Source organism: Boleophthalmus pectinirostris, unplaced genomic scaffold, assembly GCF_026225935.1.
Source record: "Boleophthalmus pectinirostris isolate CB_2022bp ecotype Guang Dong unplaced genomic scaffold, ASM2622593v1 HiC_scaffold_3, whole genome shotgun sequence".
Taxonomy (NCBI): domain Eukaryota; kingdom Metazoa; phylum Chordata; class Actinopteri; order Gobiiformes; family Gobiidae; genus Boleophthalmus; species Boleophthalmus pectinirostris.
The window spans coordinates 43,777,793-43,799,256 of record NW_026571299.1 but is presented as its reverse complement, the minus strand read 5'-3'; the positions used below and the strand labels follow the sequence as shown (position 1 = coordinate 43,799,256).

General features: G+C 38.2%; 1 protein-coding gene across 1 annotated transcript in view; it reads right to left on the bottom strand.

Moving 5' to 3' along the window:
* ppp1r16b (protein phosphatase 1, regulatory subunit 16B) overlaps positions 1-21,464 on the bottom strand; it is a 124,374-nt gene that overhangs the window by 75,401 nt on the left and 27,509 nt on the right. Inside the window, exon 2 of the mRNA XM_020918549.2 lies at positions 9,792-10,204. Within this exon, the coding sequence (XP_020774208.1) occupies positions 9,792-10,056 (265 nt within the window). The 5' untranslated portion in view covers positions 10,057-10,204. The remainder of the gene's footprint in view (positions 1-9,791; positions 10,205-21,464) is intronic.

The following is a 21,464-nucleotide window of genomic DNA, read 5'->3' as shown; positions in this document are numbered from 1 at the left end:
TTAATGCCATACTGTGGAACATTACAAGAAAAGCAATGAGACACATTGTCATTGTGTATCCTCCACCAGATATTGTGCAGTTAATATAAGCCAAGCACTCTCAAAAACTACAGCATTTGGGGAAAACTAAAGCTTTTTTGTTAGATGGGCTGAAAATACTAGAAACTAACTTGCACTATGACAAATACAGTTACAATCAAAAAGTTGTTTTTTTTAAGATGTATGAACTGACTATTGAAGATTTGAGAATCATCTCTCCTTCTGACCTGTATCGCTGGAGGAGCTCCTTTAGAGATGCAGCCCACCTTTGAGTTGGCAGCATGTGTGAAGCTGCAGACTCTGGTACTCAAACAGCATAGTCAAGCAGGCCCATCACAGCCAAAACTTTAGAAAAGTATTCTTAAATTTTAAAACCATCTGAGTGCTCTATGATAGATCTACATAGATAATAGTTAAATATAGCAGTAAAACAGTTTCAGAGTCAAAAATAGACCATCACAAAAACCAACGCTTGAAAGAAATTTAAGAACCTAATTTTTTGCTTTGGCGACCCAGGATAACACTGAAAAAATAAACATTAATAATGCATTTGATTTATATAACACTGTTTTGGAGACTCAGTGATGCTTTACGGTGCAATAGTTGTTATAAACTACCATCGGCCACTACACCAAACACTACCATGAGTCACATACCCATACCACATTTATACACAGAGGGAGGGCAGGTGAAATGTCTTGACACAACATTAGTTTTCACTGAGTCAAGTTAGGCGTGATAACAAATACTAAAGCATGATATATTGCTAAAGAGAAATACTGCGAAAAGCGATAATACTGAAACTACTTTATGCCTTTGACACAATAATAATAAAGCAAGATAATCCCAGTGAACCATTTTTAAATAGAGCGTATTATTCAAAAGACAAGAACTGTAACAGATAAATCGCAGAATTACCCAATAATCAACCATGGAAGTTAATTATTCAACCCTTTACAGCTCAAATCTTATCATACAACAACTAAAATTACAATAATCTTCCCATTATTGCAAAGAGAATGTAAATGTACGATAAATGTAAACTCCAGCTTTCATATATTGAACGATAAGTCCATATAGTATTTATTGTGACAGGCCTAGGTCAAGTTGGGGAACAAACACTAAATGGATCAGAACTTTTCCTTCTTACTTGAAATGGTCAAACATATTCTTGAGTTGCAGTTATTTTTTTGTATCTACACTGCAAGACAAACTTGGGAAACAAGTTTAAATACAGTTATGCTAATCTGCCCGCAGTGACCCGTGCGGTGCTCACATAGAAAAGACCGGGTGCTCTGAGTTTGGTGTACAGTATCTGCTGCTCAGCTCACGGATGGCTGCGTCCGCTCCCACCGCTGCAGTCAGGAAGTGGTAATGACAGGACATGAGTTCAAGGGGAAACTGCACCAACTACAGACTTGACAAACATGACATATGGCTGTGTGTGTGTGTGTTATATTTGGTCATAGCAAGCAATCATGAACTTCAGCCTAGAAAATAACAACTGTATCAAGTATTTGTTTAAGTTTGATTCAAGCCTGTATACTTTTTAGGTACAAGCCAAGTAGCTATGGAATTAAATTCACACCCACCAATCAAGCCTGCTACCTACAAGCAATGGAAGAAGTACTACATTTTTTGGCTACTTAGTAAAAGTACAGATAAAAGTATCAAATGAAAAATTTACTTAAAGAGATAGTTCAGGTTTTTTGACATGAATCTCTATGTCATCCCCGTGAGCAGTGTCGTGCATCCACACTGACTTACCCCCCGACAGCGTCCAGTGAGCCGAGATACTGGCCGGTTTTGGTGCTGAGGAAAGTAGTCCGGCAAGTTGGCTGGGGACATTAAGATAAAGCGTTTTTCTTCTCAAAACAATCTGTGTTCAAAAGAGTGATACATTTGCATCACAAAACCTCCATCCTCAAAAAAGTTAGACCTTGTAATCGCTTGGCACTATTTTTTCTCCGTTCGTATCACTGCACGCTGCTGCCAGATGACAGCTGTGCCTGTTTCACTTTGTTTACTGTTTGGAATGTTAGCGACAACATGTCTGATTACGACATTGATGATGAAGACCAGGAAAACAGCCAGATTTTTGCTGTTACAGCCTGGATAATCACAAGTCCGCACCATTTTTTAGATATATTCTTATATAGCTTATACAAGGTTATATAATTATCGCTCTAGCCCTCACATTAGCTCTCTCATGTCATGGCGGTCTGAGCACGTAAACACTGCCGAACAACTGAAGAAAGTGATGGATCCGTGCACGGCTGTTACCTGGCAGCAGTGCGCAGTGATACGAACGGAGAGAAAATAGTGCCAAGCGATAATAAGGTCTGACTTTTTTGAGGACGAAGGTTTTGTGATTCAAATGTATCACTATTTTGAACGCAGATTGTTTTGAGAAGAAAAACACTTTATTTTAATGTCCCCAGCCAACATGCCGGACTACTTTTTTCAGCACCAAAAACGGCCAGTATCTCGGCTCACCGGACGCTGTCCGGGGTAAGTCCGTGTTGAGGCAAAATACTGCTGACGGGGATGGCATACATATTCATGTCAAAAAACCTTTAAGTAAAAGTATTAAAGTAACTATTTTAAAATGTACTTACAAACTAATTTGTATTTCAAGTAGATTTTGAGATTTTGAAGTAGATGTTCTTATAAGGCTTCAAATGTAGTGATACAGATTTGTGCTGAATTTTGTTGAGCAGCCTCAGCCCAGCTCCTCCCCAGCAGCCCCACGGCTTATCATCTCATTATCCCCTCCACTCTCCACGGTCTCACCTCTACCACCTCCAGTGTCCAGGTCCCGGGAAGAAAACATTCTTTAAACATCATCTAGTCAGCCCCACCCTTCATCGCAATGTCTTCTGCCAGGGTCTGAGTGCCAAAGCTAATTCATTAAATAAAACTATTAATACTTCCTCTTTCTGTCAGTCTGAGTCTCTCCAGGTTGAATTTATATTTGCTGCAGAGGCCAGATTCAGATTTGTTTACAACTTGGAGACATGCCTAAATAGGGCAACATCACTTGTGGGTTGCAAGAACATCAGAAAAATGTGAGTAAACCATTTGTGCCTCTGCTCCAATAGTAACCTTACGACATTGTCATTACAACGCAATGATGAAGAGCAGACACTAGAGCAGGGTCTATCATGGATTAAAATGGAGTCAGGGAGCCATTCAACCGCTCATCTCACTACACTCTCTGAGGTGACACGGGTCAAACCAAAACCAAAACCAATCTGTGCTCTTTCGCCATCGCCTTCTGTTCCATCATAAACACGAGTTACATTTTTTGGCAGAGTGGTTAGCCTTTAAACTATGAGGGACGGGCTTGATCTGCAAGTCCTCTCACAAACCAATTTCTTCCCACAGACAGTATGCTGGGTGAATTAAATATTGAGACAGAACTGAGACTCTTTTTGTGGTTGTTCATCACCTTTACGCCTGAGGTGAATTGCATCCAGCATGGCCCATTATAGGTATAAACGCAAGATGCATTATTTATCACATTTTCTTCTTACGTTTTTTCCTTTTAGAGTTTATTTGAATCCATCAAATCAGCTGTATCCACGAGGGGAAGACAGATCATGCACTGAATGAATGCTGATCTATGTTAAAGTCTCTGTGATTACTGATCCTGATTTTTTTCTCTTTTTTTTTTTTTTGTAACTCTACCGTTGTAATGTGTTTATGGTGTGATTGTTATTGAATGTCTGTACAGTGCTAAATGTTGTCTCCAGTCCTGCCGTGCCAGGGACTACAGATGAAAAATAGCCATTGGGTTACATCTGGAATATTTACTTTGTATATTCATTAAAAGGTCCCATATTACACCAAATTGACTCGTGAGCATTAAGCCATGTTATAATGTTGTTACCTCATCAAAAACACTCGGAGCTGTGTTTTGTTTCATTCACACATGTTTAAGTAACCCTTTATTATTAGTCTGTCTACATCTCTAAAGCTCAAAACACTCTGTTCCACGCTGTGATATCATAAAGCGGTAGTTTCAGTTAACAGCTCCTTTTACATTTTATTCAGTAGAGATGGGAAATTCCAGGACTGAAATCATCCAAATGATTCTAGTGAAGGTGTAAGGAGTTTAAAAACGCAGTGGTGCACTTCCAGTATTACTACTTGACATTACACAGTGGAACAGCGTATTTTCTATTTGAGAGAAAAACTCAGCCTAAATATGAAGGGTCTGTTTGTGTAAATGAAACAAAGCACAACTCCAGTTATGATTTTGCTAAGGAAACAACTTTATAATTATAATATAACATATCACTAAGTGGCATAATATGGGCCCTTGTATACGCATTGTTCCTAAAATAAATAAATCTAAACTACTTTTATGAGCTTTACATACTATTAACCACTATTACTGCCCATTGCTCTGTACTTGGGATTATTCAAAACATTTACACACTAGGTTAGACATAGAGGTAAGAAAATGTGTTTTTCTTGTTGAAAAATGGCAACATTACATCAATGAAAATCTGCTACTTCCTACACAATCTGAACAAAAAGTCAATGGAGCATATACAACATGTGAACTATATGATTACAATGGTCCAAGTATGTTATTACTTAGTATGCAATGTTCCCCCTAGATTTTGTTCAGACTATGACGGCATCATTTTTATACTCATCATTTTCTTGCATAGAATTCGTGAAGTGTAAATCTGAGTATTTCATATTTACGTTGTCTTTTTTTAACACTATGTTTAGGACAACCCAATGAGCAACAAAATGAGACACTGTTTTCTCGTGCAGGAGAATGTTAGACCATAGTTTCTTCTAATGTTTGGAAACATTGGTGCAGCTATGTCTTTTCTAAGAAGCAGGTCTCGCAGCTGGATCAGACAGGCCATAGAGATCAGGAACTGTACCCCATGGATCATGAACTGTGCTGGCAAAAGCAGCAGTCTATAAGCCCCACAACAACAACATCATGTAACGATTCTGAAATGGCCACAGGAGCAGCTTCTGTCTGACTCAAAGATATTCAAAATAATGGAAGATGAATATAAAGCAGAAGTCTATTCAAAATCCATATCAAATCCAAAGTAAACCTGGACTTCAGATCGAGGGTTAAGCTTTAGCTACAGGCATTCACATCAAATCCTGCATAGCCTGCATGTCTGTGGGATCAAACGCTGCAAATAACTAGATTTGAGTTGTGTCAAAATTGCTGCCGATGGGAATATCGAGGGAGGAGAGTCGAATGTGAGAGATTATCTTGGCTTCACTGAGCCTGTGCCAGTGGATCTTTCCGTGTCCAGCTCTGGCTTCCTGTCTCCCCCAACCTTTTATCTGCCTTTTTCATGGTCACTCTCATTACAGTACCACTGATGGCTAAACACAGCCATGCCCAGCCACTGTCAGCAACAAAAACAAGTGAGGAAACTTCTGTGCATCACCCAAGCCAAATAAACCAAATAAATCTTACCCAGCGGTCAACACTCCCACAGAAAAGCACAGAAACAGCAAAAGCGGATGTTACCGCGATGGAAAATAAATGATTTGTTTACATGAAAGTGCAGCACGGGGGCGGGGACTGACACACACACTGCTATAGTAATCGCTGGTGGTGACATCTCGGGTTATTACAATGCCAGCTTAAAAGTTTTAAATGCTGAAGTCTGAATACTGGCTTCACATTGTGTGGTCTGTCATGTTACTTGTTGAATGTGTTCAGATATGTGAATCCAGCAATTAACCTGGTGCAGACTGTGCATGAAAATGAGCACTCTAAAGCCCTCAGCATAACACAAGCATGGTTTAGCTATGGTTACAGAGATGTCAGGGGAAAAGCAGTGAGGATCAAAGGATTTTCAAGAATGGTGTAGTTTTACATTCAGACACTGCATTATTGTGATCTGCCAGCTCCACACTGCCAGCTCAGTCCTTGTTATCTTGGCCTACATCATAAGAGCTTTAATACTCCCCACAACAGAAGCATTGCTAGACTAGACTAGAATAGACCAGACTTGAATAGACCATATTATCACAATATGTTGAGAATTCTGGTGTTCGGGTCCTTTACTGGTGGTAAATAAAACAACAACTGTATTTGTATTATTGTATTAAAAGACATGGTAGTGAAGGGGTGGTCACATGATACCCAGAATACTAATTAAAACTGGTATTGAATGACATTGCAAAACCCTTTCTTGAATATTTTTAAGAATATAAGACTCCATGGAACTATTTGGCATCACTATTGAAAACACTTTTAATAATGGCAAGTGAATGCGGTGGTCAAATCTAGCTTTTATCATGTGAGGCTTTTATCCAAAGTTAAACCTTTTTAACTTTTAAATCATCTGAACAAGTTGTACATGCTTTTGTCTCATCTTGTTTAGACTACTGGAATGCACTTTTTTCTAGCATTAGTCACTATGCATCTTCTTGCTTACAGTTGTTCCAAAATTCTGTTCTGCATCTTTTAAATGGAAGTAAAAAACAAGAGCATATTATCTAGAGTTTAGAGTAATTTATACTATCTGTTGTTTTTAATGCTATCTTTATCTGTGTAACACTTTGGAAACTGTTGTTTATAAAATGTGCTATAAAGTGAATTTGGATTTTATTTATAACATTATTCTCGTGTTGAACTAAATTCTATTCATTATTGTTGTAGTACAAAAGTGTTAATTTAGGTTAAATCTGGATTCAGGAGCCTTGTAAACCTGTTACTAAGTAAACAAACAAACAAATGCTCTTTATTGTTGCTTTGGCCTGATCTGCATTACCAGCGGGAGTCTTTTTGAACGGCAGAACGTGCTGTGTTGTTTGTTTGCTTTAATCCTATTCAACAGTAATATTTACATTCACACAGTGCCGGTGCAAATGTGCTAATAACTTTTATATGCTGCCAGAAACGAACCTGATCTCTACAGAATAATGTTGCCGCCAATTTTCAATTTTTTCTCTGTGCACTGTCAGTTCTTAGGGAATACAGTGAGTCTCCAAACAACAGCGCAATAATACCGGTGAAAGAGAAAAATATACACGTTGACAAAAATGAAAAAGAAGGTTTATCCATGGTCCTATGGGCATCATTATTTGAAGTCAGGACTTTTTTTTTTTTTTTTTTTTTTTTTTTTTATAGACAATTGTTTTCAAATAGAACCCTGACCCTAACCTAAGGGGGATCTCTGTAGCGCTATATGATTAAAAATAAAACAAGCTTGCGGTGTAAACCTTTAAATAAAGAGTGTAAAGTGATCATTTTGTGCCACTCTTGTGTGTCAACTAAAACATTTACAGGTTGTGTAAAGGCACAGTTCCTCAAAAAATATTGTTCTTGGGGGAAAAAGTCAATATCATCTACCTCTGTTCAAAACATGTTTTTTTCCCATTCTATCCAGTAAATTCAAAACTGGTGCTAACTCTGAATATACAATAATATAACTCATATTGTTTGCTTCTTGTATCTGTAAAAGATTTTACATTATGTGGTGAGATATTATGTTGTTATATAAGACACAGTGAATCTCTAAGGCTGATAGATTATAAAGAGGTGGGTGGGTTTTGTTAATGGACATCTTGTGATTTTCCATCAACTAAAAAGGTACAAGAGCATGAGCGAATGTAGCATCCGGGCTTCAAAGTGAGGAAGTGCTACAAAGAGCTCTTAGGACTTCAAACCGAACTCACTTCACAACAGCATTTCTGTCGCCACCAGCTGCAACCAACCACCCAAACCAGAGCTCTGAAGAATTATCACAGCCTTGCTTAATTAACTTGTGCACAGTTTGTCCAACTTATTAGTCTGGGTCTTTATAATCGGATGTTTGTTGAAGTTAGACACTGCAGGAGAATCCAACAGAGCATCGAGGCGAGGCAAATCCCCGTTCTCTCAGTCCATCTGGAGCGGCTCAGAGCCATGTGCACCGACATATGCATCTGTAGAGGGACTGGCTGCTCTAAATTGTGCTGTCAAGAACATCAGAAATGTTACTCCAGAGATATATACCACTGCATACTAAAATGTTAGGATTTGATGAGTTTTGAGTTTCTGTTTCTCCATCTATTTGTATTTTATACAGCCATGGTGTAGTGCATAATTCTGGGGATCATGCAGATCTGTGGACTACATTTTTCCCTTGGTCTGGTAACAAACTAATACCTTTCCAAGCTGATACGTATAGCTGAGGATACATTCATTAGCTGAGCATGAGGATACATTCATTTTACATTCATATTTTATGTGTGTGTTATTCATTGGACTTTTACCGCGCTTAATTCTGCATTGTTCATATATTCTGTACCTGGTGGTGGTGCACTACTAACCACACTTCCAAGCATCACAAATACTCAAGCACGCACTACATTCACACTAGGTCTAAGGACACAACAACAGTTTGCACTAGAGCCACTGCTGTCCCACTGTGGAACCCAGTGGTCTCACAAATACTCACCAGGCCCAACCTTGCTTGGTTTCAGAGATCTGATGAGATCAGACATGGTGGCACTGTTATAATCTGCACATGAAGATTAATAGTGTGTGTTTTTAAACTCTTTTACAACAGCTTGCTCTGTCAGATATGTACAGTAGCATAGCCATGGGCCAGTTCTGCTCTGATAAAGCAAGTTCTAATTAATTTTGGAGCAGAAGTTCAATGAGATAGCATATCTGTGATAACAGCCTGTATCACTCTTTGTATCATGGCATCAGCAGGAACTGAACTAGAGGAAAACAATTATTTTCTAAATGAGGAGGGTTAGGCGCCATGTGAGGGAATTTTAATTAAAGGACTGGCAGAGTTGCGTCGCCGTGTGACAGCTCTATTACTTCAATGATAAAATAGTTCACTGGCAGAACAAATTTGGTTAGAATGGACTGCGTTTGCACTGGCACTTTTGAGAGCAGGCTTAGCTAATGGTTTCCCTGACCTTGGCATTTGGATACAGGCTCACACGGAGAGGTGAGGCGGGAATGAGAGTAATTATTCAAATGGAGCATCCCCCACCTCTGCGGTGTGCTTTATATTCTATATATGCATATACACCAACATCTTTTTAGCACAGTGTTCAACACAGACAAGAAAAAATAAGCATGGTCAATTAGTTTTAACTACAAGTGTTTTCCTCATTTTTGCTACTAGGGCAGTATGAAATAAAACTTTCACTATTCGACTCAACATGAAGTTCATACAGTATAGCACCATAAAGAGATCACAAGAAAACAATTATGCCCCATAGTGTGGTGGAGGAGATGAAACACCTGTACCCTGCACCACTGTCCCCCTGACAGTCTGCCTTTAGAAGCAGCACACCACCTGGTTGGAGAAGGGAAAGGCAACAAAAATAGGAAATAGTACTCACTGGACTAAAATAGATGACACAATAGAGCGGCTGATGAAAAGACCAAATGGAGCCTGCTGAGCTATTAGAACTTTGCCATTGTTGGCTATTCTATAGAAAGAAATACAGTGTGGTTCTGCTCCCAGGAGGTTAAATTTTCTCCTGGCATTTTTACCAACCAATGGGGGCATACAACACCAGTTATGTGTTTATGAAAGACAGACTTGCACCACTAAAATCCTTCATTAAAAAGTCTCAGTTTGTAGTAAAGAAAATCAAACAGTAGACCTCTCACATTTCTCTGAATGTTTTTTTTTATACACCTGTTGATTTCTGTATGAACTACAGTATGACACCAGAAAAGACAAACTATTTCCAATACTGCATACTGATTAGCTTTTGAATGATCTAACTGCTCTCACCTTCGTCTGGATCATTCCGGGCTGATGCTTCCAGTAGTGCCACATTAGCAGCAAATGACACGTGCCTCTTGGACTCCTGCTGGTTGTTATTGATGCAGCGGCCCTTCCTGTCAGCCTTCTTCTTCTTGTTCTGCATCTCCTTCTCGTACACCGCCCATCGCTTCAGCTGCTGAGTCCTCCTCTTCTGAGCAGCCCTGAGCCTCTCCAGACTGGGCACCTTGTCCAGCTGCTGAAGTTCCTGGATCAGCTCCAGATGGTTGGCCATGTGGGGGGTCGGGGTGTGGATGTCCCAGAGCAGTGAAGGGTGAGGGAGGTGGGGTCTTGAGTGAGATGCAGTCTAGCAAGGGCTGCACTTTAGGTAGCAGCCTCCTCCCTGCATCCTTATTGTCATGGTTTCAGCAGCGGCACGTTTCCTGAAAAAGCACAAAAGAAAATTTAGCTTGAAAATATGTTGCCATTTTTCATTTAAACCGAAATCACATCAGAATCCAGCACTACATAAACCGCTCAGTTGATTAATTAGATGATAGTCTTAGTCGGCCAATTTTTTACTAGTTGACTAACTATTTTTTTAGAATTAAAAAGGATTTATATTGGCCCTAGCAGAAAGGAAAATGCATGAAGCGAGAGATTGCTGAAGTTTTTGGGGGAACTGGGCTGTTTATTCTGCCATTTCACTTATGACGATACTATTTACTGCTACTTCCCATGTGTACATAGTAGTTTTTGCCTGAGATCCTAATCATTTTGAGAGCTTCAGTCAGTGCCAAAACACGTCCCCTTTAAGTAATTAATCACTGTCCAGGGCATGTCTTTAGTTAAGTATTTCTTATAAGGTCTATATTACGCAAAATTGACTCCTGTGAGCTTTAAGCCATCTTATAATGTTGTTACTTCATCAAAACATAAACTGGAGTTGAGTTGTGTTTTGTTTCATTTATACATGTTTGAGTAACCCTTTATTCTTCTGTAGTCTGTCTATATAGTCTGTCTATATCTCCAAAACTCAACATGCTCTGTTTCACCTTGTGATGTCATGAAGTCGCATTTTTTTAGTTAACAGCTGCTTTTACCTTTAGTTCAGTGAAAATTGGATAATTTCAGCCCTGGAATTGCCAAATGATTATAGTAAAGTTTAAAAACACACAGTACAGTATTTCCTGTACTGCCTCATGACATCACAATGTGGGGAACAGCGTTTTCTGTTTGAGAGAAGAACTCTGTCTAAATATGCAGGTGTTTTTTGTGTTAAACATGTGTGAATCAAACACAACACAAAACAGGACTCCAGGTATGTTTTTGATGAGGTAACAACATTATAACAGATCAGAAAATTGTGTAAAATGGGTCTTCTAAGTCGACTACAGCCCTAGTTATATTATCCACAGAATATAATTTCTTTTTTAAAACTGTGATATAACTTTTAGTTTAAACTATACTTATTAGAGAAGTTTAGAAAGCTGACAGCTCTTTTGTGGCCCCTAAATTTCAAGTGCATGTCCAGTCCACTTTTGTATTTCTCAGCATCTTGCCGCAGCAGTAAACTCCCTGAGAGGAGACAGGCCGAGGCTGACCCGGTGTTCATAAAAATGTTACTGCCAGAAACTTCGATAAACACTTCAGTCAATAAATGTGGAAGTCGTTGGGTGCAGTTTCTCGTAAATCTCTGATCAGATACATTTACTCTAGGAGAATACTGACATTTAGAAGACAGAAACAGTGGTCCAAAATGCACTGCAGCAGAACACAAATTTAAGTAATGCTAAGTCTTTTACCACTTACCCCAAAATTCATATAAATTTGTGGCTAACCAGAAATCTCATCAGAACCATGCACTGTTGGTTCAAATTATAGATGGTCATGGATATGAAAGATCTTGCTTTTTTAAATCCCCCTAGGGTTTCCTTAGTTGCAAAGACATCAAATCCAATGCTGGCTTCACAAAACAGCAGAAAAAGAAGTATATCTAAAACTATCAAGATTAAAGGTCCTGTATTACGCAAAGTTGACGCTTTTACTGTTATAATGCTGTTACCTCAAAAACATACTTGGAGTTGTGTTTTGTTTCATTTACATGTTTGCCTAATGATACATTATTAGTCTGTCTACATCTTCAAAGCTCAAAATGCTCTGTTCCACCTTGTGATGTCATGAAGCAGAGAAGATAAGCTATTCTAGGGCTGAAATTATCCAAATGATTCTAGTGAAGGTGTGTGAAGTTTTAAAACACAGTGGAGCACTTCCTGTATTACCACATGACTAGGGCTGGGTATCATTGAGAAGCTGACGATACAATACATACCGTGATACATAGGCTACAACGTGAAACATATCTCAATACAGTGCACTTTCAGTTCGATACGATATATTTCAAATCGATTCGATACAGTTCAGTAAAGAATAATGGCTAAATCATGGCTGTGATACGAAAAGTCTTTGTTAAGCCACTTCTTGTGCAAAGTTAATATGAAACACAAACGTTGTAATCATCAAAAAAGTGAAAATGTCAATTAATATGTTGTATAAACAAGTTTCCTTCCTTTAACAAGCAACAAAACTGTACCGCTGTAACAAAATAATTTAGTAAAATATACCAAAAAATACATCATTGATACAGCATTCCCTGACATTGATGCTGTCTCATCACATTAAACAATACAATATATTGATATTTTGATATTTTTGCACATTCCTACACATGACATCACAAGGTGGAATAGCATTTGCCTAAATATGCAGGATCTGAATGTTGCATGTGTGGATGATACAAAACACAGCTCCAGGTACATTTTTGATGAGGAAACGACATTATAACACAGATCAGAGACTAGCATAATATGGGGTCTTTAAACTAAATTTTCAAACTCTTAAGAACATCTGTGTTATACTTTTTTATTCTCTTTGAGCTGCCAAAGCTAGTATATTAAATCTGGTAGGTTCACTTCAAGGTTTGCAGCAATGAAAACAATCATTTTCTTCCATAACAGTGCCACTTTTCCCATTAATATGATGCATTTCCCTCAAAAACGTACTTTTAAGATATCAGAGGGACAAAATGTACCTACTACTCAAAACTGACAGTTATCCAGTTTCACATAAATGGCCGAGTAAGTGTCTGTGTGTCATTTTTCCATTTGCTTTGTGAGATGTTATTGTACCATCTTCCATCATGGTTAACCGCTTCCTGAGTGCTCGGTAGACAGCAGTGAGAAGAGCCACTGAGATACGACTGAAATAATCTCGTGGGGCATTGAGCTGAAGAGGGGTCTTTTAACTGTTGCTCAATAATATAGAGGGCTGTAAATAAAACGGGGGCATATTGAACACTTTGGTCAGCAATTACGGTGACGTTTTATGGCACCATGGCGACTGTTGTATTGCAAATAAATATGGAGTGTGAAGTTACAACATATATCGACAGTGTGTTTCTATTTGCACATAAACTACCCACTGCATACCTTATACAATCTTGATTTCTGTTGCCTATGGCTTTATACTGCCTTTAAAGGGTCCATATTACGCCATTTTCTGATCTATGTTATAATGTTGTGTCCTCATCAAAAACATACCTGGAGTTGTGTTTCGTTTCATTCACACATGTTTCACAACCACAAACCCTGCATATTTAAACTGAGTTCTTCTCTCAAACAGAAAACACTCCATACCCCTTCACCAGAATCATTTGGATATTTCAACCCTGAAATTTTCAATCTCTACTGAATAAAAGATAAAAGGTTGCTCTTAACTTAAAAACTACCACTTACTGGCATCACAAAGTGGAACTTGTGCTTTAGAGATGTAGCCAGAGTAATAAACCAGGATTACTCAAACATGTGTGAATGCAATAAAACACAACTCCAGGTATGTTTTTGATGAGGTAACACCATTATATGGCTTAAAGTTCACATGAGTCAATTTAGTGTAATATAGGACCTTTAAGAGATAACTAAAACTGCTTCTTCTGAGTGTTCATACATTACCATGATTGGTCAGATTCACTTGTCACTCTGATTTCATATTGGTCCTCTGAGACTTTTGCTACTAAAAAGCTAAACAAGCCTCATGACACCCTCAAATGGGGGGGGGGCTATTGCTCAGTTTGGAAATACCGCCAAACTATCACAACTCGCCCACTGCTAAACCCACGGACATCGGTCTTATCTGTGCTTCTTATATGCTCTATTCACGCTTACCTGAACACTTTTGGAAACATTCGAATTACGACTTCTGGTGTACTTACTCGGGCATGTATGATAAAACCATGGAATCAGCACCAGCGATCTTCATAATCTGCATACCTGCACCCTTCATAAACCTTTCCATGGGGGATGTGACTCTAATGGCATCTTCGATGTCACTTACAGGCAGCTGGTTGTAACTATTGATCTGCGATCAAGCACAACAATGCTACAATGACATCTTTTTTTATTATTATTATTAAGTTTGACAAATTATAATACACAAATTAATAAGCAATTTATAAAAGGAAAAAAGAAAGAATAGAATGACATCTAGATGAAGAAAAACAGATTTTGTCAGAGTTACTACAGCCAACAGAGCCCAAAAGAAGTCATCCTCCGCAGATTTACAAATGTCTTCCGGTTTTGTGATGTAAACATGAATAGAACTTATCGACTGAGCCAGTGAGTCAGTTTAACTCTAAAATGAAAACTGCCCATAATTATCACTGTATAAAAACTATTGTATTGTATTGTATTGTAGCAGCTGAAACCTTAACCACACTGTCCTTACAACTCCGAATATCTGTTGTATTAAAATGTCATACTAACTTCACAGGTTATTTTAGTCTGTGGTCCAAATACTCACTTCTCATGCTTTAGTTTCCATCAGCTTTACACCTACACCTCACAAAACACAGACAGGAAGCAGCAGTCTCTTCCTGAAGCAGCACTTTTGGTTTAACAGCCACAGAAGCGTGTACAAATCTTTAACACTTGAACGTGCCTAACCTTTTAAGTGTGACACACTTCTCCAGACTATGATAACTCACCACGCCCAATCGGGTTAGAAATGATTTGTCCGGGGGCTGGCTCCAACTTTTCAATTGTTCACATAAGCTTTAGGGTCGCAAATTGTCCTACACTGATTTCAAAGTTGTCAGCAGTTTCCGTGCCCCACTTGCTCACAGCAGATATATAAAGAGCTCAGAGTAGTACTGCAAGTAAATTGTACAGTGAAGTTTGTTCTGCAACGTAATCTGTAAGAAGAGGGGGACGACATAAGAGCACAGGGAGAAGTCACTGGCTTAATGTTAGAGATAAAAAGCAGCAGTGTTTTGGGCTAAGAGAACACGTGAAGGCGACCCCTCGGTAACACAAAGACAGGTCATGATTAATAACTAGTAGTAAATGACAAATTATAAAAAGGAACCACGCGCACAGTTTTCTAATGTAACACGGACATTGCATTATGGCAAAAATACAATCATGAATATATATGTGGCATTTCAGAATTACATTGTCTGGGTTGGTTTTGTCTGGGGAAACAAATAAAGTGAAAAAACAATGTCTAACCATGTCCAAAATCAGCCGTGTCTATTTACCCATGGGGGAGAGTCTTGCTATAGTCTAGAGTTTTAAAATGTAAATTTTTATGATGAGTATTGCTATTGCGTTTAAATTTGCAATACGGGTATGAAAAGGATTCTGTTCAGAGTGCAAACATTTCAAACAAGCCCAAGAGCAGTTACATTTGAGCAAAGACTGTGAACTGATAAACTAATACAAGAATTACATGCATTTCAGATTATGCCGGAGGAGGTCAAAAAAAAATTTCTAGTACCCAAATAATTGCATGTTTGTTAACTGACATTCTGCTGTCACCTGAAATTTGATCTGAAATGTGTCCCACAATGAGAGACTGCAGTGTTGCAATGCAAAAATATAGAACAACAGGAAAATGCAATCAAGATCAAACTGAATTATACTATAAAGATTTACAATAGACAAAGACAGACAACACTGTCAGCAGTTTAAAGCTATAAGGCTACACTTTGCATAATAAGTGGCCATATATGGACAAGAATGGTAACATGAGTTCAGTGTATTATATTATTTGCAAAATAACTATGGAATATCTACAGTGCAGCATATGACAGATTAAATCAATAAATATCAGGTAAAGTAATGGAGAGAATTGTCCCGCAGTATATTCCAACAGGCCCTATAAAAGTATAAACAAGAGCATGCACACTCTCCTGACTTTGATGGTGTGTTGTATTAGATGTGGGTGTAAAGCCCAGGAGCCACTGTTGATCACATCAGGAAAATCAGAGTAAGTTAATGACATTAGTCCAGCACGCAGACACAAGCGCACGCACAACCTACTTTACATTTACAACAACACACTTTTACAGTCTAATTTCCTTTAAAGAATGAGTAAGCACAACCCACTCACTTTTCAAAATCCCATTACAAGGGTCTGATGCTAAAAGTGGAAACATTAAATCTAAGTAGTTATGCATTTGCATTTACAGTAATTTTAATTAACAAATGTGCCCTAATGCTCAGGATTGAAGGTGACAGAAGAAACTGAAAAGTTTTTTTTTATTATTTGCACTACAAGAATTTGGTTTATTTGACTAATGACAGGGTCAAACAATAGAGAATGCAGCAAGAAAGATGGCACAATAGCAAGCAATGGTCTCAGGTTCAACACCCAGGCAGCATGAGGCCATAACATGTTTCTCCCTGTGTCTGGATGAGTTTCCTCTGGGGCCTGCCTCTCTGCACAAGACACAATGGGCAAAACCCTCCAGCCAAAGTGATTCTAACCCAGCCTAGCTCCAGATCTGGAGCTGGCTCTCCTGCTACTGACATGCTGCCCCAGTGGATTTGAAGAATGGCTTAAATGTGGAGCACGAATTTCCCCAATGAGGATGAATAAAAGTAGAAAGTATACCAACCTTACCTAAATTAAAAACTTTCAAAGAAGTGTTTATTGATACAGTACTGTTGATCTAATGTCTGTATGTCTGTGCACCTATTGTTTGAAACATTCCAATAGTTTAATGGGGAGATTGTTGAAGAGTTTCCATCTGAGCCAAGCACTTTTAAATAAGTCAAGTCTCTTTCAGCTACTCTCATGGGGTAACCAGAACTAGTCTTTAGAAACACAGAATTTTGAGCTACTCTGTGAACACAAACTAAACTTCCATCCATATTTTTTATCTCAACTTTCTTTTTAAAGACACAGAAAGTGCTGAAACGACCCAGGCAAATATAATTTTATTCATGAGATGGGATGTAGCCCCACAAAGTAGTGAACTTTGGGTGGAGGGGATATTGTCAAACAAGCATGATTTTTCCAGCATACCATAGATGTTTTGCCTGATAACATTTTCCATCCCACCCACATGCAGTCAACTACACCACAGAAAACCATCAGATAACAGGACGCACCATTTGAATTATTATAACAGGTTGACAGATTGAGTAAAAGTATTGTTTTGTAATGTTTGACCATTATAGTGACTCACCCACTACAATTAAAATTCACATTTGATTTGCTTTGCCAACGTACTCTTTAAAAGAAGAGTCATTATCTGCTGTGTTTATGCTACAGCGTCCACGGGAGGCCAAAAAGCAAACATTCTGCAGATATGGAAATAGCAGGAAGCTATGGGCAACTGTAAGCCCTTTTGGTGCGATCACATCCACTCCCCAGAGCCAAGCAAATCACAGATTGACCTCAATCAGTTTCCAGGCTGCACATACCAAAGAGCATACAGTGTGTGCTCACATTTGAAGTCTACATGCTATAGCATCGCCTTCAGACAATAAGGCAAGACGACACCAAAACAGCATTAAAAAAGTCTGCGCAGTGGAACGTGGGTTTGGTTCAAACCCACATGTCTGGTTCTTCGCTACATTGTGAGATCTCTTTCTAGCTCTGACAATTTGCTGTACGTCCCTCCTCATTCTTCATCTCTCACTTAAAAGGTGCACTGCGTAGCATTTCTAGTGGAGGGTCCGCCACCAGTTTGTCTCCATGGAAATATTATTGCTTTGTCTAGAATGTTCCACAGTATAGATTAAACCGATCTATCAAGAAGGAGACAAGCTGGTTACAGCACTATGCTACATTACAATTCAGGTCTGTGGAGAGTCACCCCCTTCACACGAGGAATAATTGTATTTTTGAGCAACAGAAACGCCCATAATGAATAAATGCTAGATGTATAGGTTTAATGTCACAACATGGAACATTCTAGGCAAAGTAATATTATCTCCATGGAGACAAGTAGGTAGCAGACCCTCCACCAGAAAAGTTGCGCAGTGCCTCCTTAAGGTATTCACTATCAAAATTAAGATTTTGTGAGGAGCATTGCAATTAGAATATCTTTCAAATGTTTTATATTGTGAATAATCTTGCAGCCAGAGATGACACCAAGAATGGTTTATACCTAAAACGTATACATCTGATAGTCTGTTTCTACGTGTGGATAAAATGAAAGCAACTATTTTCAAAAAGAAGAATTAATATTACGCATGTGGCCTCAAACTATAATTAAAGTCCATCAAAAGTCCTTGTACTTCTAAACAACCCAGACAAAGGGCCTTCCGATTCAACAGAAATAAAAGAGGAGCTCAGACAATGTCAGCACCAAACTCACAAGAATAAGCAGGCACAGACGAGGGAGAGATATAAAATAATGCAGATACTAAAACTGCTGAAAAAGTTGGGTTTTAGTCAAATAGGAAAACCAGTGACACCAAGAAAATGAAAGTTGATCCACAGAGACTAGATTAAACATTATTATGACATTTACATAATAGAAAGTCCTGAGCTGAATGCTTATAAGGTCCTTTTTATTGTAGTCAGTTTTTTCAGCAGCGGTGTGCAAAATAGGGATGGGCATTCGATGAAATTTTCTTAATCGATTGTCGGAAGAATTAACGATTGATTATCGATTAATCATTAACATTTTTATATTAAAATGATCATCATTATTATTACTATCTGCACTACTAATCTGCATAAATAAATTCAACTTTACAACATATAAACCGTAACGACTCTAGAGCCACATCAATCCGTTTTAGATTAGAATGTGTTTAATTCAGTTTTGCACAAATCTCACAGAAACAAAACTTAAAACCACATTGCTAATTTGCATAAACTAAGCAAAGATAAAACTACAGCTCTTGTGTCGCTGATGTGGTTCAACTTCTGTTGGATTAAAACACATGACTCAGGTGAATACAGGTTAGTGTGAACATATTCGCGTTTGTCAAAACCAGAACACCGTACGGGGGGTGGGAAGTGGGGACTTGTCATCGATATTGAGCGACTCTCACCTGGCAAAACTTTTTCCCACTGGACACAAAAACATATGTGCTGCTTTATACACTGCACATGCACTCACACTTGTCCCGAACGCAACAGAAAGTGTGGAATTTCTTGTACAAATCATCGTTAAATACACATTTGCACTTCGGTACGTTGCAGACTGACCGAATGTTTGTGTCTCGCTCCTTCTGATGCAGAGACACATGTACAGACCTGTTTGGTCACACTACACACAGCAACCTACATTCGGTTTGTCGATTAAAATTAACGTAATCGATGAAATTCTTAATGATCAATTATCGATTAATCATGCCCATCCCTAGTGCAAAAATATCAAAATATCGATATATCGTATCGTTTAATGTGCTGATACAGTATCGATATTGTGGGCTGCTGTATCGATATATCCTCAAGAGTATTTTAGGTATTGTTGTGGCAAAAATTATATCTCTCTTGAAGATAAATAATGAATCCATTTGCGAAGCCCGATGAGTTTTTGGAATATAGACCAAGGTTTATTCTTGTTACAGCAGATATGGACAGGGCCTAGGCCTGTTTCGGCCAAAGCCCAACAGCCTCCCACCCCTGTCTCCTCCCGTCTCTTCCCATCTCCCTCTCCAGAGCATTTGAGCTCTGAGTATTTATACAGAAATACAAGTTACATACATATCAAAGCAGAGTCACTTTGGTTTCAGAGGCTGGTACTAAATTAACATACAGTTGAGGACAACAAAAGGCTTCCTGAAGGCGGAGACAGTTGTGCCTGATGAACCTTTACACATGTTAATGACTGGTCTGGGTTTCAGGTAGAAATCACATTCATTTACACAAGACAGATTGAGAGAAATCTTTCCACAATCTAAATTTCTATCACAGTATATTTTCACTAAATTAGTTTGTGTAAGAGCTACAGTTGTGTTGACATTTTCACTGTTTGGAGTAAAATGGATGTTTTTCACGTTCACTTTTTACAAACTTAGTGGACTTTTAGTATTAGAGCCATCATTTAGCCTTTTTTACACTGTACCGTATCGAATCGATGTGAAATATATTGTATCGAATCATACTGAATGGAAAGCTCACTGTATAGAAAAGCGTATCGTATCGTGGCCTATGTATTGAGATATGTATCGCATCGGTAACTTCTTAACGATACCCGGCCCTATTTTTCAATAATACATTAATGAAACATGCTCCAAAGAAATACTTTACCATCATAAATAGCATTTTTTTTATTTGATTTGACAAACTATTAGAGTCAGAAATGTGTGCTAAAATTAATATCTTGTTTCAATACTAGTTTTAGAATCAATTATGAGATTTTAATATGAGATTTTTAACACTTTTGACAACCCTAGCACCTGTATCTCTGAACTTTAGGTTACTATTTACTATTATTATTTCAGAATGTTAATGCTGTGTGCACTTTTTCACCATTCAAGGACAAACTGATATCCACAAATGTTTATCCATCGGAAATGTGAAGCTTCCTTCTAGAGGTGTAAACACTGCTCAGCTCAGTAAATAAGGTGACCACATCCAATAGAGATATGTTCAAATGTATACTATGGCTTTAACCCGAGCTTTAATTCACTCAGTATCTCCACAGACCAGCTGGATTCAGGCCATTCATCAGTATTAGAAAGGTGAACGCCTGTACACAGATGTATGCATAGTACATTACATCAAATGGAAGTACTTAATCTGTAGACCTCCGCTGAAATGATTGCAACAATTTTCCTGCTTTTCATTTCTTGATTACTTGTTTTTTATTTGTGTTTCCTCATCTCTACTCCGAGCACAAAAAAACACTATGATTGGATTGCTGCCATGGCACTGACTGGTCACTGAAAATATTATTTATTATTTATGACTTAACACGGGTATAAAAATCAGTTTATAGCCGAATGGGTCAAAGTACAGCAATGCAATTGGGAATAAAGATTCATAGTACTGTATATCAATATTTCTCTTTTTAGATAAATGGGACTGGAAGAGAAACATCCAATCTTCATAAAATATATTGAGTAAAACACTACAGTCCTCACGATATTTCTGTATTGATTGTATTGAGGATCACCACAGCTACTAACCATCTCTGTGGGTGAAAGAATGAATGAATGTTATGTTCGCTAGCTCTGTCAGGATAACAAATTTTAACACATACTACATTCCTAGAGAGAAATATTGCAATAGACGATAATATTGAAACGACTTTATGCCACTGACATAAAAACAAGATAATCCCAGTAAACCCATTTTTAAAGAGACAGTGTTATTAGCAGTCATGAGCTGCAATGGCAGAATGAACAGAATGGCACTTATTTATTCTACCCTCTGTCTGAGCTCAAATCTTACCAT